Source organism: Rousettus aegyptiacus, unplaced genomic scaffold (assembly GCF_014176215.1).
Source record: "Rousettus aegyptiacus isolate mRouAeg1 unplaced genomic scaffold, mRouAeg1.p scaffold_m13_p_5, whole genome shotgun sequence".
Lineage (NCBI taxonomy): Eukaryota > Metazoa > Chordata > Mammalia > Chiroptera > Pteropodidae > Rousettus > Rousettus aegyptiacus.
In genome coordinates this window covers 10,102,941-10,120,571 of record NW_023416308.1, presented here as the reverse complement: position 1 = coordinate 10,120,571, position 17,631 = coordinate 10,102,941, and the positions used below count along the sequence as shown (strand labels likewise).

General features: G+C 33.4%; 1 protein-coding gene across 3 annotated transcripts in view; it reads left to right on the top strand.

Annotated features, from left to right (window-relative positions):
• TAOK3 (TAO kinase 3) overlaps positions 1-17,631 on the top strand; it is a 145,859-nt gene that overhangs the window by 78,301 nt on the left and 49,927 nt on the right. For all 3 annotated transcript variants that reach the window (XM_016149524.2, XM_016149522.2, XM_016149523.2), the window contains exons 4-10: positions 124-195; positions 547-648; positions 3,462-3,507; positions 4,345-4,441; positions 6,833-6,946; positions 8,102-8,193; positions 16,634-16,727. In XM_016149524.2, coding sequence (XP_016005010.2) covers positions 124-195; positions 547-648; positions 3,462-3,507; positions 4,345-4,441; positions 6,833-6,946; positions 8,102-8,193; positions 16,634-16,727 — 617 coding nt within the window. The remainder of the gene's footprint in view (positions 1-123; positions 196-546; positions 649-3,461; positions 3,508-4,344; positions 4,442-6,832; positions 6,947-8,101; positions 8,194-16,633; positions 16,728-17,631) is intronic.

The following is a 17,631-nucleotide window of genomic DNA, read 5'->3' as shown; positions in this document are numbered from 1 at the left end:
TATCTTTATACTGTGATAATGAAGTGTGAGAATGTTATTTGAAGTTTCTGGTCAAATATTTAAGTTACACTGGCTGAAACATCATTCATTCTTTTTATTTTTTTTCCTACTGTCTTAACACAGGCCACAAATGCTCATACCAATGAGGTGGTGGCAGTTAAGAAAATGTCCTATAGTGGGAAGCAGACACATGAGGTGAGTTAAAGACAGTTGTATATCTAAATGGACATAAGCAAGTTAATATGAAATTGACAGTAGACACAGTTCTTTAAACATTTCTTCATCACAATTTTTTTCCTTCTTGTGGAGCATACAGTAAACGTTCCTAAGATTTTAGTTCAATCAACTATTTTGTGGAATAGAACATGGATTGGTATCATGGATTTATTATAATATATTTGATGATAGATTTACGCTCACATGTGCTCAAACTAAACATTTACTTTGTCCATTTAAAAAATAAAAAGAACACGTATATGCACTTGATGATAAAATGCTATTTTCAATTTAAAAACAATAACATTTTCTTTTTCTTGACTTTAATAGAAATGGCAAGATATTCTTAAGGAAGTCAAATTTTTACGACAGTTAAAGCATCCTAATACCATTGAGTACAAAGGTTGTTACTTGAAAGAGCACACTGCTTGGGTAAGTCAGAGAGCCTCTATTACTTTTTTTTTTTTTCTCTATTGAAAAATTTTTTTTCCTTTTTCTATTATCTCTTTGATCTGTAAAATTACCAGTCCCATTTCTGTCCCATTTCACTTTTGTTATCAGTATTTAACAGATGTCAATACCTCAGAGTACCATACGGTATACATTCCATAAGAATGATGTCTAGCGTATGGGAAATTCCATTCTATAAACACTCAAAGAATAAATAGTGAAAAGTTAACATCATTTTATAATGATTTATTTATAAAACTAAAGGGCAGCGTCATCTATTTTTATCCTAGAATTTTTATCTTTGACGTTTTTCATTTCCCACTTTGATTCCCCACGGTTTAGAATTGCTCTTGGTTATCACCATCCCTGTCTGTTTTACCAAACAGAGCTTAACACTAGTTTAAATTAAACAGTCTTTTGTTCCGCTCTGTCTTCTTAATGTATTTTTCATGATTGTGTTTCTGTTTTTAGGTTGGCACATTAGGCACTGCTTAGGACATGAAAATATTATACTTTGTACTTTATCAGATTGCACATTCCAACTTAAAGTCCAACTTAACTATCATTTATTGAGTGCTTACCATATACCAAATCCTTTCCTCTACATGATCTCCAATTAGGGAATGGAATTTTTGCTCCCAGATAGACAGTATACTTAAACATAAACATTTCTGTTCAAGCAACTCTTTAAGGTATCTAGAGCCATTGTTTCTGTTCTGAGGAGAAATTAATCAGATGAGCATCTCAATATCTGGAAATGAGTTCTCTGGCAATCTCAGCTGTCTTAAAGGAGTCAGGAAAGGGATTTCAATCACAATCTCATGGTTTCAAGTATTTAGAAAGTCCTCTAAGCTCTTATTTGAAACTTATTTACTCTTAGATTATGTAGAGTGCTGGCTAATAAGGTTGGTCACCTGGTCTCTGTCTGCAACAGATTTGATAGGCTAATTATAAGAAGCTTCTAGGAACTCGGATGCTGGAGACATGCATACAAACAGCCACAGACTAAGTTGATCATAAGGAAGAAGTTGGGGAAGCTAAAATGCAGACCTAATAATTTAAAAGCAAAACAACTAGAGCTGTTTAATGTCAGGAGCAAATAACACGCCACAGTTCAGGTGCCTTTGTGTTATGGAACAGTGAGGGAAAGAACGTTTGTGACAATTATATAGAGTTTTTTAATGTGCTATTTAAAAAATATAAACATAACTACAAAAATATTCACACCATTTGATTCTAAAGTTCAATATTCAATATTTATATAAACTTCCTTCAGTGTAAGGAAGTTTATATAAAGAATTAGAAAAGTATGTGATATAATTGAGAAATGTTCCCATCAAAACTGATTAAAGAAAAAAGTATTTTATTTGTCAATTATATCTCAATAAATTATATCTGAAAAAAATAAGTGCATATTAAAGGCTACTGTTCTTTATAATAATCACTTATGTAGAATCTTTCATAATAAGAAAATTAATGTTTACAAATCTGCTTACTTTTAATGTTAAGCAGAAAACTATAATAAAGTTTCTAACCTTTAAACATTGGAACGCCCCATATTCTAAATTATTCCAGTAATAAAATAATTTTTATATATTTATATATTTAATATTACACATATATATAATTTAATAATTTAGATATATATTATACAATATACAATTATACATTATGTGATATATAGTCTATATTACCAAGTATATTATGTACCTTGCATCGCATTATTACTGGACTAATTTAGGAGAATGTGACATTATACATATATGATATAATTCTATGCATATTATGTAATATATAATTGTTATATATGATATTTATTATACATCAATATTTTAGTTCTCATATTTTTCTAAATTATGCCAGTAATACAAAGTACATAGTATAAAAATGTGTTTTCAGATTATTTTTTTAAATGGAATGAATGTATTAATATTGATTATCTCTAGGTGATTAAAGGAAATTTATATTTTATACTAAGCATATGGTAATGTTTAGACTAACAAAATAATTTGTAGGAATGTGCGTGCTTGTGTGTATATGTGGAGACTGGTCACTGACCACTCATAGTTCTGACATTGGCTACAAATCAGTAGCCTGGGACACCTGAAAAACTATAAGATGAAAGTAAAGCGTTTTCTCATTTTTGCTTTTAAAAAATCCTCTTAAGATTGCAAACCCAATAAATATCAATAGTATTTTAATAGTATAATTTTAGAATTATGTTAAGCTAAAATTTAAATATCCCATATCTCTTAGGGATTCAAGCTGACATAATGAGACAAGCAGCCTGCATCTTTAGAATTCTAAATGATATTTTCTTGTTTAGTACTTCTTAAATGTAAAGATAAGAAATTTACTACTTAATGGTTTATTTTATTTAACTTCTATTTTCCAGTATAGGTTTTACTGGCTTGTGTATTTTGTAGCCACTTGCCAAATTATAAAATTTAATTTAATTATAGTGTAGCCTTAGCCACCTTAAATCCTTTTGAAACAAGTTGGTGTGGAAATTAGTAGTAAATTAATTATTTGGCAGTCTTAGCTTGACCATTTGCAGGGACTATTTCCATATCCAGTCCCCTTATAGTCTTAAATCAATTCCAGTTCCAAGGAGTAGATAATAAAACAAATGATAAAAATTATAAAAATCAATTAGTGCCAATTGGCCAAAACTTAATCCAGGTTTAGTAGGTCAGAATATTTATTCTTCTAATAATCTTAGTTCCTTGGTTGGTTGGTTTTAGCAATTTCTTATTAACCTTCATTGTTTGGATTATTATTTTACTCTGTTACAGCTGGTGATGGAGTACTGCTTAGGCTCAGCCTCTGATTTGTTAGAAGGTAAGAATAAACGCGCCATACCCTCCTTTCTGTTTTCCCTTGACCAGAATGTTATCTCCTCTTATATTAAAGTGCAGTTTGTGCAAGCTAAATGGATGATGACTTAAGGATTGTCTGAGTAAGCTGCGCTAACTTTATCTCTGGAGTGTCACCAAAAGTATCTGAGTAGTGATTAGCAGCCCTCCTGCTGTTTTGTTTTAGTTCATGGACCATCCTGGTCAGGTACTACTAAAATGTTTGGCTAATGCGATGTAGTATGTGTAGCCAAAGACTTCAAATATATGTGTATGTATGTGAAAGAGAGGTAGATAGTATCAAATTATATTAATATTTAACCCTTTCAAATATCTTGACTGACCCAGTTTTCTTCTGCAGATGCTGTTATAACCAAAGGCTATGTTAAGAATTTACATTAAAAAAAAACTTTCTTGATCTCTGAATAGAAATTGCTTATTAGCTGCTTTCACAAATAATGAAAACCTGTAGTTAGAGGGGTAATTATAGATGGCTTTGTGGCAGAGGAGAATAATGTAACTTAAAATACTCTAGGCGTTTAAAAATGTTGGAAGGGACTGGTAAATTTGGGCCCAACCAGTTGACTTACAACTGACAAGTAAATTAACAATTCATTACAATGGATATCAGGCTTTGTTTTATTTTATTTGGAGGGGTTGGTTTGTTTCTTTTAGACAGATTTCCTGTTATCTGCTTATTTATTACTATTCTATAGAAAATGTATATCCTGTGTATTGAGATGAATTCAATCGGGTATAGTTGTATAAGATAAAAAGAGGAAAGAAACTGATCATCTACTCCTGAATTTTTTTTTTTCCTCAGTTCACAAGAAACCACTTCAGGAAGTGGAGATCGCTGCCATTACTCATGGTGCCTTGCAGGGGCTAGCCTACCTGCATTCTCACGCATTGATTCATAGGTAAGGTTAGAAACTAGTTACGTTTTCATTTCATCTACAGGACTGTCTATTCAAGGCACTTTGAAAATTAGTGCATGCTCCAATTTTTAGGGTGCCTAAGGATCTGTGGGAAGCAAGTAGACTGCTCCTGCTTCTGGATGAGGAGTGAAATTGCCAGAATTTAGTTGCTGTCTCTTCATCTCTCCCATATATCCACAAAGACTTAGATTATCTCTATTCTGTAGGTTAACTATTCACCAGGCAGGGTGTTGCAAGGAAATTTGAAAAAGGGCCCAGCAACATTTTGATACTGTGTCAAGAAGAAAAGGAAATTAGCCTTCCTTGCATATATTTCTTTCACGGTTGAGTTTCTTCTCCCTTTTCTATTGCAAATAGCAAGTCACTCTTATATAAATATATGCTGTTTTATCACTTTAAAATATTTTGTTTCTGTAATTCATATAGATATTTAGGAAAGGATGAGTGTCTTCATTTTGGCAAATGAAGAAACTGGGACTCAGAAAGAGTTAAATAACTTGCCCGTAGTTTCACAGCGTTGATATAATAAAGATTAAAACTCCGATTTCCTATCTCCTAATCCAAGGTTTTCCTCTATGTTATATATTCTGTAACACAACCCCACCCTCCTCCCTCCATCCTACTTCCCACCACTAATTTCTGAACAAAGATGTTGTTTCCAGTCTTTTCCTTTTACAGTAAAGAACTCCTAATATCGTTACTTTAATGCATGTTGACAGAAGTAGTGGAATGTGAGTTAGGTTTAAAGGATCTGAGGTGAAAGAAAACACTTTGACATTAGCTAGGAAGAAATGAAACTAGTAAGTCATAGGTTCCCCTTTTACTTCTGTTTTAGTCACATTAGAGTGGCTATCGCAAGTTACTGGTACTAAAAACAGCAGAACTTCCTCAAGATAGGCAAACCAAAATTCCTGCTGTGAGTGTGGCCAATTTATAAAGACCAAGAATGAACTTAACCATGTCTAATAAATATTGATGAAATAAATTTAACCATAATTTCTATGAATTTGACACCTTTTTTTTAAAAAAAAATCTCTCTCTTTAGTACCAAGAGGTCATTACTGAATGCCAATTGGTTTATGATGATTTTGCCTGCTCCTGTTAAAGCCACAGTTCAGGTTTTTAGTCTTTGTTACCTTAATCTGCACATTTATGTTTTGTTCTGTGCTATACTTTAGTATGTAAAAGAAGTTGAAAAGACAAACTTAAAGAATGCTCTTTATTTAATAATAAATACTATGTCTCAGATTGTATTATTTTGATTTAAAAGGCAAGTCAGTGTTGTAATCAAAGATAATAAAGATATTTTTCTGTTGTAAGAGAAATAAATAATGCTTTTTTTTAGTTCTCTGCCAATTCCTAATGTCATCATGAGGAAAGAAACTGAATTTTCAAGGGAAGATTTTTGGAAACGTTATTTTGGAAGTATTTGAACTTATCATTTTCAATTTGACATAAGTTTACCTCATTCTCTCTGCTTTATCTTCTCACTGCCCATCAAGTACAATTCTTGGTTCTAAATAATCATTACACCTCATGTTTTTGTTTTTGTTTTTGTTTTTTAAAGAGAATAAGGAGTACATTCACATCTTCTCATTTGAAATTATCATACTGAAGAATGAATTTTTTTTTAAATCATTTTTAAATCTTTTTGCTACATAAAACATCTAATAGCTTTAGTAATAACTGCTTGCAATTCTTTGCAGTAACACAATAGAAATGCTATTTCCTAACCCCTAATCCTTGTTTGTTTTGATCTTTCAGGGTCTTCTTTTTACTGTACAGTGTTATTTTTAAAATAACACCTTCTATATAACATGTACCCTCAAATGCCTTAGAGTTGCAGTTACAATTAAAGGCAGAGAGAAAGGGTCACAGGCAAGAAAGAAAAGGTATGTGTGTAGTGGAGGTTTATTGGTAGGTAGTCAATGCAGAGTCACTGAAGATTTGTTTAGGCTCCAAAAATGTCATGTAACTTGGAAAAGGAGAAAAAAAAAGGCAGTTACAAATGGCATCAATTTTCCCAGCACACGAATTACTTTCGATAACTGGATTTCGCGTCTAAGAATATGGTTTTGTAAGTGTAGTAACTGAATCCTTTTCCTTGGCTGCCATGTCTGCCTTTTTTCTCATTGCAGTCTCTCCCTCTGAAGAGAGCTCCACCTTTTAGTGTAATTACTATGACCTACCTATAAGTACACCCAGGAATCTGGGCCCCCTTACAACATGCAGTAATTACGAAATCCCCTTCTGGCTATCTGAGCAAGGATTTTTAAAATAAACTTTTTTGTCTTATTAATTGCATGCTCTGACCTTATTCCATAATCAAAAATTGAAAAGTAATTTTCTAACCCTCTTATTTTTTTCCTACAGGGATATTAAAGCAGGAAATATTCTTCTAACAGAGCCAGGTCAGGTGAAACTAGCTGATTTTGGATCTGCCTCAATGGCTTCTCCTGCCAACTCCTTTGTGGGCACACCTTACTGGTATGTAGAATTAGAAAACATGATATAGTTTTTAAAATATGCGTACGCAAACAAGATGGACACATAGCATTGGTCTGACTTTTTTTTTTTCCAACAGTGTCTCACCATATGTCTCAAAATGGGATTTCATTAGAGAAGGATACAAAACACTAGCAAGAAGGAACACTCTGACTTAGTATAAAATTTCCAGTGACTTTAAATTGTTCAAATAAGGTTGATGTCACTATGTGTAAACTGAGCAGGATTATCAACTCACTGTCCAAGCTCAGGTTTTAGATTTCAAGTTTCTCTTGAACTTTTCTCTTGAGGCAGAGTGTCCAGACAAGGATGGGAGTTTCTTTAACTTTCTTTAGCCAGTGAGCCTAAATGTTACCTTTCAATAAAAGAAATTCGGGCTCTTGTCTTTGTTGAGTTCTCTGATACTTTACCTAGCTTGTCATTCTGACTTAGTTTCACCCCATTCTATTAAAAATTCCTTTCCTTCCTTTCATAGGTACATTGGAATTTCATTGTACCTTGAAGAATGACTCATGTCCCTGGAAAATTACTTACCTGCTAAAAAAATAAGCTATTTGAATTTTTTTATCATCCAATAGCATTTACTAAACAACTACTTAATATACACTAATAAAGAACAAAACATGTTAAACCGATATGGCTCCTGTCCTTCTAATGAAAATTCATATGGATAAAGTAACATCCATTACTATAGCATGTTTGTTTATTTTTAAAGTATAATATCTTTGAAGTATCCGATTAATTGCTTTTTATAGTTTTATAAAGAATTTTTAAAGTAATTTAAGTATTTCATACATATGAATCCTTTATAAATCTCTCTGAGGTAACTGCTAGAATTCTCCATTTTACAGATGAAGAAACTGATATACAGAAAGGTTAAGTAACTTACCCAAGATCAAACTCATAGGAAATGATGGAACCAGGATTGATTAAAAATAATCTATCATTCATGTAAATCATTAAATACATTATTTACATTTCGAATAGTGTTTTTCCAAATGATTTGCGTAAGGAAATAATATGTTCATCAGATATAATTTTAGAATACCCTCAAAAACAGCTATTTCATTGAGTCGCTTTATTAGGTGAATTTAGTTTTTAATTTATGACTTGAGCTTTGCACATTATGTTTGGCAGGATGGCTCCAGAGGTGATCTTAGCTATGGACGAAGGACAGTATGATGGGAAAGTCGATATTTGGTCGCTTGGGATCACCTGTATTGAATTGGGTGAGTAAAGAATCCTTTTCATTATACTTTTGAGAATCATTCCTTATTATGATTGTTAACTTATTCACCTAGCCATTATTTAATGAGTTACTGATATAAGTGTGTCAGATAATATGAATTTATTATCTTTCTTCCATGCTCTTGCATAACATCAGAAGATTGCTTTTTCTCTGCTACATTTTCATGTTAGTGATTTAAGCAAAAGTTTAAGCAGATATGGAAGTTAACAAATGTGGGAATACACAATAGTAAGACTCACTGCTTGAAAAATAGCCATTCTTCATACTGTGAGTAGTAATATGTGTCCTTCCTTCCTATACTATTTGTTACTTGATTACATTTCAACTTGTTTAAGGGAAATTTGAGAAAATAATAGGCTTATCAAAGACCCGACTCTAAAAACTGTGTTTGACCCATATATAGAGAAATCCCCAAAAACCTTCATATTAGAAGGTAACCCCAGCTCTAAATTTGTTCCCCAAATATTATTTCAGTTATCTAAAGTTATCTAAAATACCAAGGATTCTCTGTTCTTTGGTTACATATTTTGAATTTTAATATATCTTAAAATTGCCTTTATCAGTAGTATACTGGTAAATTTAACCAATGATTCTCTTGTACAGTGTTCTGTGCTTTGATTTTTTACTTAGTGACATCTTGGAGATCTGTTTTATTTTAGTAACTCAGACATATTTTTCATCTTTTTAATGGTATCATGTTATTCCATAACATGGATACACTATAATTTATTTAAGTGGCCCTCTATTAATTGATATTGAGGTGGTAGTTTTCCTTTTCAGATTCTAATATTATATCGTTCTTTTTTTAACTGCAAAAGAAATTTATCTAATTTATTCACACTGATTTTTTGGTGGCACTCATCAGAAATATTTGTATACTTTAAAAAGGACTTATGATGAACTTCCAACAATGCTATGTAGAACTTGACAAGGTAGTTCTAAAATTAATAGTGCCAAAACTAGCCAAGACAAGCCAATTTCAAAGAAATAGGATTCTGATGGAAGAATCACTATACCAAAATCCATACCATAATTAAATAAGTATAGTATTGGTGCAGGGAAATACTAATATCCAATAGAACAGACTAGAAAAGCTAGAAGCAGACTCATGTATAAGTTGGATTTTGATATAAAACAGAAAAAGGCATTAAAATAATATGATAAAAACTTAAAGTTAGATTCCTAGCTTATGTTATACACAAAAATAAATTTCAGATATGTTAAATTCTCAAAAGCAAAAAGTAAAACTTTAAAATTTTTAGGAAAAGCCCCCTTATGCCTCAGTTTCCTCATCTGTAAAATAGTTAATAATAGTGCCTACTTTATGAGATTGTTATGAACATTAATGAATTAATAAAGCACTTAAAACATGACCTGGCATATAATAGGCACTGCATAAGTATAATTATTGTTATTATTGCTCGCCTTTATAGATACAGGGAAGAATTTTTCTAAACAACATTACAAACATGATGACAAACATGGTGCTTTTACTACTTTAAAATATAAAAATTATATTTCTATATTTTAAATTATATTTTCATATTAAAACACAAAAATTAAAAGACAAGCCATTGACTAATAGAAAATAGTTGAAACACACCTAACCAACAGAACATTGGTCCAGAATTTATAAAGAACTCTTACAATTCCTTTATTGAATTTCTTTGTCAAAAAGATGAAGAGAAACAGCCAGTAGAAAAATGAGCAAAGTATATGATCAAGCAGTTCACTGAAAAGGAAACGTTAATGGGATACTATTGGCAATCAGGGAAATGCAAGTTAAAACCATTTCACACTTATCAGATTGACAGTTTGAAAGTCTGAGGATAACACGTTTGGGGAAGCTGCTGAGGAAACAGGAACTCTTAAACACTGTCGGTAGGAATGAAAATTGGCGTAACTACTTTGAAGTGCAAATCGGCAACATTTAGTGAAGTTGGTGAAGAGCCGCAGTCTCAGTGACCCACCCTGTACACCTTAGAGAAATCTTTAGCCTTCTAAATTGGAAAATGTACACTGGAAAGGCTGCGACCTTGTTTGCAAAAGCTATAAAAGATAGAAACAACCTGAAGTCTTATCCAAAGAAGAATGGATAAATTAATTATGGAATACTGTATCGCACTTAAAAATGAACTGAACCTACATGTATCATCACAGATAAATCTCAAAAATCACAACATTGAATAATTAGTGCACAAAGAAAGATGCAAAAGTATAAATACGGTATGATGCCAATTATTAAAATTTTATATAAACAGTTTTATTTATTTACCAGCATATATATATATAAGTGTGTGTGTGTGTGTATACATACATACATAAATAAGAGCATAGATGTAAAAGAATAGTAAACTCTCTAGAGGGAGGAAGATGAACAGAGTTACATTTACTTTCTTATTTTTTTAGAAAAAAAAATTTCTGAAATAAATATGACAAAATAATGATAAATCTAAGTAGTTGGTGCCAGTTATAATATTATGCAAATTTTTATGTATTTGAAATATCAAAAATCTAATTTTTTAAAAGTTAGAAATAAATGTATATTTCTCTGATTTAAAAGAAAAAAAAAAAACTACTCTCTGCATAGCAGAGTTAGTATAGAGTAAGTTTTAGAATGGGAACCTGGATTTGAATCTTGGTTTTACCAACGCTTAGCTGGCAGGACCACCATGTAGGGGTATACATACTCCAGTAGGCATTTAGGTGGTCTAGGATGTAAATGACACCTCCTGGAGTTGTGTAACATGTTGATTCAGACTATAAGAACTTGGATAATTTTCTTAACTTCCATAAGCCTCAGTTTTCCCATCTAAGTGAAAATAACAATATACATATCATAAGTATTGTCATACTTCAATAAGATAACATATGTAAAGTGTTTAACATAGTGCCTGGAACATAGCAAATGCTTAATAACAGCTAATCGCATTTACAATGTAGGATTAATTCCTGTTTTTTTCCTTTTTTCCCTAAGTCACACATAAAATAGTGGGGCATCTTAAATAGCGGCATATCTTATACTCAGTAGCATCTTAGGTTCAGAGAAAGATGATAGTACATGTTCAGTTAATATTCATGAAATAAAATTGTTTACAAGGACATTTAACTTCTCGGCAATTATTCAAAACTTATTATACTGGTAATGTAATAAAACCTACAAGTACCTTTTTTTGACAGCTTTACCATATATCTCTATCTTCTTGGCATTTAAAAGAAGGATATTTTTATACAAAAGAATATTAAACTGTTGCATATATAACCCTGAGCAATGAATTTTTTTTAAGTTTTCTGTGTGTTTGAGGTGTAATGAAATTCCAGGCACAAATAGCATGATTTTAAATTGTACTTTTAATATTGAAATTACTTTGAAAGTTGTAGATAGTACCTGAATAATGTTACCCTTTTTCCTTATATCTCTTCTATAATAGTTTATATTTTTTAAAAGTTCCCTAATCTGTAAGTTGGATTGCTGAGGGACCAGCACAAAGCAGGAAGGTGATAATGTTACTGACACCGTCCCTCCTTCCTGGATCAAGCTCCACATTCCCTAAGTAGTTAAGCCTGTTTTACAAATTACCTTTTGCTGAATTGATCTTCCACTGAAAGAATTAGTTAAATGTACGAATCTTTGGAAAATACTTGGACAATGAAATTGCCCAGTTACCAGATATTTTCTTTTTTAACATTACTTCAAGAGAATTAATTGGTCGCCATTCTATTTAAACTACAGATGCTCAGTTCACTAGCAAAGATCATGGTAGGGGCTGGCATTGGTCCATCAGCATTGACAGGGAACTGACTACCTTTAGATTCTCTGGGCGGCACAAAACACATATATGTCATTACGTAGTTTCTTTGCTTGGAATTTTCTTCTTCCACATTAGCCACTCATTGTTTATCTGTTCATACATGAATGCTGTGATGGCTGTTGTGTTAAGCTATCTAGTCGTATACATCTTCTTCTAATTTTTTTTCCATTTTGAAATACTAGAACTATCTGTTATAAAATGCACAGGATTATTGAAGAGGCGCTGAGACCTAGTGAAAAGAACATGGGCCTTGGAGTTTCACAGGACTGGGTCGAAATCCCAGTTTAGCCGCTTACTGCATGATTCGGTTTCATTATTAGGCTTGCTGACCCTCTGCTTCTTCAGTTGGGAAATCTGAATAATAATGCTTACCTTGCCAAGTTGTTGTGAGAATTATGAATAACATATGTAACACCTAGAGAGCCTGACATTTAATAGGAACTCAATAAATTATTGAGTAGCAATTGGTAGCAATTATTACTATCATTAATTAATATAATTGTCAGCTACATTTGTTCATAAGAAATCTGTTGCCTTTTCACGAAGTATTTGTCTAAAGACAGGGACACTCTTTGATCTTTCTTATTCAAATAAAGCTCAGTCTAGGAGCTCCAATTTACCATGAGCTTCGCCAAGTGGAGCAGTGTCCAAGAGCTTCATTGAACTGTTTCCTGAATCTTAATCTCATAAAACACATGTGGAACATCCATAAAACCTTGATTATTTTCTTTGATTAAGTAGAAATCACTATATTTTTCTTTTAATTTACTTAATTCAGTTTTTTTTTTAATGCTTCCATCCTTCTCTTTTGAGAAAATACAGATTACCTATCACAAGGTGGCTTCCAAAGCACTCCCACTTTCTATTCTGTTTGTGTAAAAGCTTGTATGCAGATTATTCTATTATATAGCAAAGACTGACAAACTTTCTATAAAGGATCAAATAATAAGTGCTTTAGGCTTTGTGAGCTACACATTCTCCGTCATTACTACTCAACTCTGCTATTGTAGCATTAAAACAGCCATAGACAACATGTTAATGAATAGGTGTGGCTGTGTTCCAATAAAACTCTACTGAAATGGGTTGTCAGCTGAATTTGGCCCACAGTTTGCCAAACCTTGCCCTGTAGTATTCTGGATTAGCACTGAGTCCTGTCACCGTGACTCATAGGATTTATGTGCTGCATCTGGCAAAGGACTTGAACATATGCGAGGCCATCTGAAACTAATATTTAGCAAAAGTTTCCCAGATAAAAGAACTGTGAGCTATGCTGTGTTTGGAATACCTTTAGTCATGTGCCTCTCAATACTTGAGCTCTTCTGCCATTGTGTGATTGGCTGTCTTGTCTTATTCACCTACACAGTGCCTGCTACTTAGCGACACTCCCCATTCCTGCGTCAGATCTGAGCCACTGCCTTTCTCACCGCTGTCGAATTGGAGTTCGTTGTTATTTTTGTTCTTTCATCCTCCTCTTTGTAAATTTCTGTTTTCGTCTTCCTTTTAGCCCCCCGTTCCTCCTGTGTCTCCTGCACATTTAGTTCAGTGTTCTTCTGAGCAGCTTGAATTTTATACTTTTTGCCAGTGAGTGAGAGGGTTCCCATCCTTCTGATAATGAATGGAGCCATCACATAGTAGCTCACGCAAGCCCCAAGACTTAGTCTCTTCTCAGTCACTTTGTGACTTCATTCTGCCTTAGTTTGCCTTACCTTCATTTATGTTTTTTATAGGTATTTTTGGCCACTAAAAATAAATACCAGATGCTGCGTGCAGCACTGGAAATGCAAAGATGATATAATAGACATTGCCCTTGCCCTCCTGAAGTTTAGCAAAGAAGACACACATTAAATAAAGAATTACACAAAGAATTAATTATGGTTGTCATAGCTTATAGAAGAGGAAAATATAATATTCAGTGATAATATCTGATGAGAGACGTAGTTTGAGAGATCAGGAAAGGCTTCCCTGAGGAAGTGCTTATAAGCGTGTAATAAATATTGAGTAAATATTTATTAAATTAATACAGAAATGAAATTATATTTAAACTAGAACCTGAAGGATCGGCAAAACTTAGCCAGTTAAAGTTTAGGGAACGAAAGTGAGAGGGGAGTCCAGACTGAGAAAGCAGCTTGTCTAACAGGCTCTGAGCTTGCTTCTTCCAGTGAAGCAAAAGATGGTATGGAAAAGGGGTAGTGTGGTGGGAAGGGGTATTGCTTCTCAGAATGAAATGCTGGAGCTAGCCACGGTTATGTTAACGAAGGCCAACAGGCTATGTTTAAGAATCTGGACTTTGTCCTAGGATGATGGGAAACGGGTGATGGTTACATGACATGTTCCTAGTTCCACGTGGCTTTAAATGCTTGAAGGTCTCTGAAGGCCAAGCTCAAGAAACTTTCTAGAGTCTGCCTCCTGAAAAATAAGACGAACCTGAACCAGTTATTTCTCTTCCACATTAGAAACAGATATAAATCCATTTGTCCACATTGCAATGTTCAAACTTCCACTTGTTAACTCTTCATGTCCCTGTAATACCGTTAACTAGTTGATAAGTATAAAGTATCCTTTAGAAATTAAAAAATATTTGTAGACCCATAGACACATTTTCAAGGTGACAGAGATCACTTAGTCAAGACTATAAAAGGCCCTTCTAAAGTATCACATATGAATAAGTATAGTTGCCTTCTGCTTGAGCTGTGCCAAGGACTTAAAGTTCACTACTTTCAAAATCGTTCATTTAGGTTGGGAGTTGGATGTTTTTTTGTCTTGATTTGTACCACTCCCGCTTTTCACAAGTCCTCAAGTTCCTCTTTCTCGAGTAAAAATGTCTTCCCTGTTACTATGTCCTTGATTTTTGTTCTGTTTCTTAGAATTGTGGAGAATAAGCCCGATTCACCATGTTAATAGTGGTTACTAGAAAAATCCTTATATTTAAAAACCAAGATGCTGTTATGAAACCAGAGATCAGATTATGAGCTACAAACTGGTACTATATAAAGAATCCATTCGGATAGCCACAGTAGAATGAGATAGTTATTTATCTCCTATGACATAATAACTAATAAATAGCATAAAATTAATAGTGCTCAGAACCTTGTTTTTTTGTTAACAATTAGAGTGCCTAATATGTGAATAGCATCTTATTACATGTTCTCAGGGAATAAATAAAAGAATAAGAGTATTTGGATTACAAGATCTTGTTCTTTGAGCTTATAATTTTCTTCGAATGAAAAATCTGTATGTTATGTAAATGCAGTAGGTGAGTCCATGCCAAATGAGCAGTAAAAGAGAGCTATAAAATTCCAAAGAAGAGATCATGGTGAGGTGGGATGGAGTTACATCTTCCATTAAGAAATACCTTGATTCACTGATTTTCTCTTTAAGATGGGATGGACCAAGCCTTTTTTATTATTCATCCACCTCTTTCTCCCTCCTATTTCCCCTCCACCCCCACCCATACCAGTTCTCTGGCCTGGGTGAGCCTTCAAACAGTGTCTATTGGATTTACTTATTTTATTTCCCATACTATGTTAGTGATGTTTAAGATGTTCCATTCCATAATAATCTTTTTTTCATTTCTCATTTCTGTGCCTTCTGAATTTTTTTGAGTGAACGCATATTTTTTAATTAAAACACATACACGAAGATGTTGTCGACATAAGAAAAGAATTTATTAGAGTTTATTTGAGCCAAACCGAAGACATACCAGGAAGCAAGATCTCAGTGGATTGAGAAAATGCTCCTGAGAATGACAGTTTGGCAGTTCTTTTTATACATTTAGAATCAAAGGAGAAAACACAGAGAAAGTTACATGAAATTTATTGGTGGTAGATTAAGGAGGTAGGAGAAAGCAGAGTAGGGAAATCTCTAGGATTGGATGAAAAGCAAAATGGAGAGATACATACTTCTTTTACATTGGTGGATACAGGATGGTTAACATACAACATTTTTAGTAAATAAAGATGGTACGGGGACAACAAGATAATAACAAGGAGTTTTGGTGAACCTGCTCTTCTAAGTGTGGTTAAGCCTCTGATGGGTCTTGAAGATTATCCTAGCGTTTCAAAGGTATGTTAACCTAGACGCACAAGAATGATGGACAGGGCTCATTTCAGGCAAAGGATAACCTTTTACTAAGGAAGCTGGAGCCTGGGGCTTGACTACCCACCATGACCTACCCAGTTAGGAATTCATGACCAGGTCATTGTGTGTGGTTACTTTTGATCACTGAATTTGTCAGGCCTGCCAGGCAGCCCTCTTCGCTTGCCAGCTTTTCTACATGGCCCCTTTTACATTCACAGTGTTCACACCTATTGTGAAAAGATAGGCACAGACTAGCCTTTCGAAGATATGTGAAAAAGATAAATGTTCCTTTCACTCTCTTGAAATGGGTCTGTTAGTATCTTTGCAAATGTACATTAAGATGACCAGCAGCTTCTCCTGGGTGGCTATTCTGGGCCGACCTTAGAGATTCAAGTAAGTTGATCATGTGGCATGATGACAATAACAAGCTATTGATTTAGCAGCAAAGCTTTTCTCATAGTTCCTTGTTTCTCTGTCTGCCTGATTTCTTTCAAGAATTGCTTTATTGGGCTTCTTTTTTTTTTTTTCCAGCGGAACGGAAGCCCCCCCTCTTTAACATGAACGCAATGAGTGCCTTATATCACATTGCCCAGAATGACTCCCCAACGTTACAGTCTAACGAATGGTAAGACTCTGCTATCATTTCACATCTCTAAGTAAATCGCCATATGTTGTTGGCACATTCATTAAATTTCATTTTAACTCTCTGACCTGGAAAGCATTTCATTTCTTCATTGAAAGTTATAAAAAATGACATTGGCATTAAATGCCCCCCCCCCCACACACACACACACATTTTTATTTCTGTCCTCACTATGGCTTGTATTGTGTCCTTAACGTGAGTAGCAACTGAAATCCTACAGGAGACACACCCTGCTACCTTCCTAACAACTCTAGTCTCTTGAGTCATGGCAGCCTCCTATTGGTCACTTCAGCTCTTATCACTTCTAAGCAGAGAGGAAGTGCCCTCCTATGTCATTATTTTTCCAGGTGTCATTTGTTTTTTTCACTATGTGTGTATTTAAATGTTTTGAGGCAGAACATATACTATCTATTCAAAAGATGTAATGTTCCTTGCTGAATATCATGACATTTTGATAACCATTTGGGCTACAAGAGTTACAGAAAAAGGACAATTTTAAATAAGAGTGGGCAAAATGGAATTTTCAAGACAGGAGGTATTTTCATCCAGGAAGCATATTCCTACGTTCTCTGACTTTTATGCTTTAAGTTTTAGTACCTTGTTGTAGGTTCTGAGTGATGGAGGAGTAACCAACTGATCATGAAGAATATAGACTTGAGACTTATAAGAATTATCATCTTTGGAGAGAAAAATGTATATAAAACTATTATATGTAAATATAGTATTTTTACTTTGTGATAGATGTTATGATTTGATCTTGTTTTTGTATGATATATTTATGTGTTAACTAACTGGAAGTGTCCACATTCATTAGCCAAAAGAATTAATTTTAGATACCATAAAGTTAAAAATGATCCAGCTCTCCTGATATTCAAAAATATTTTAA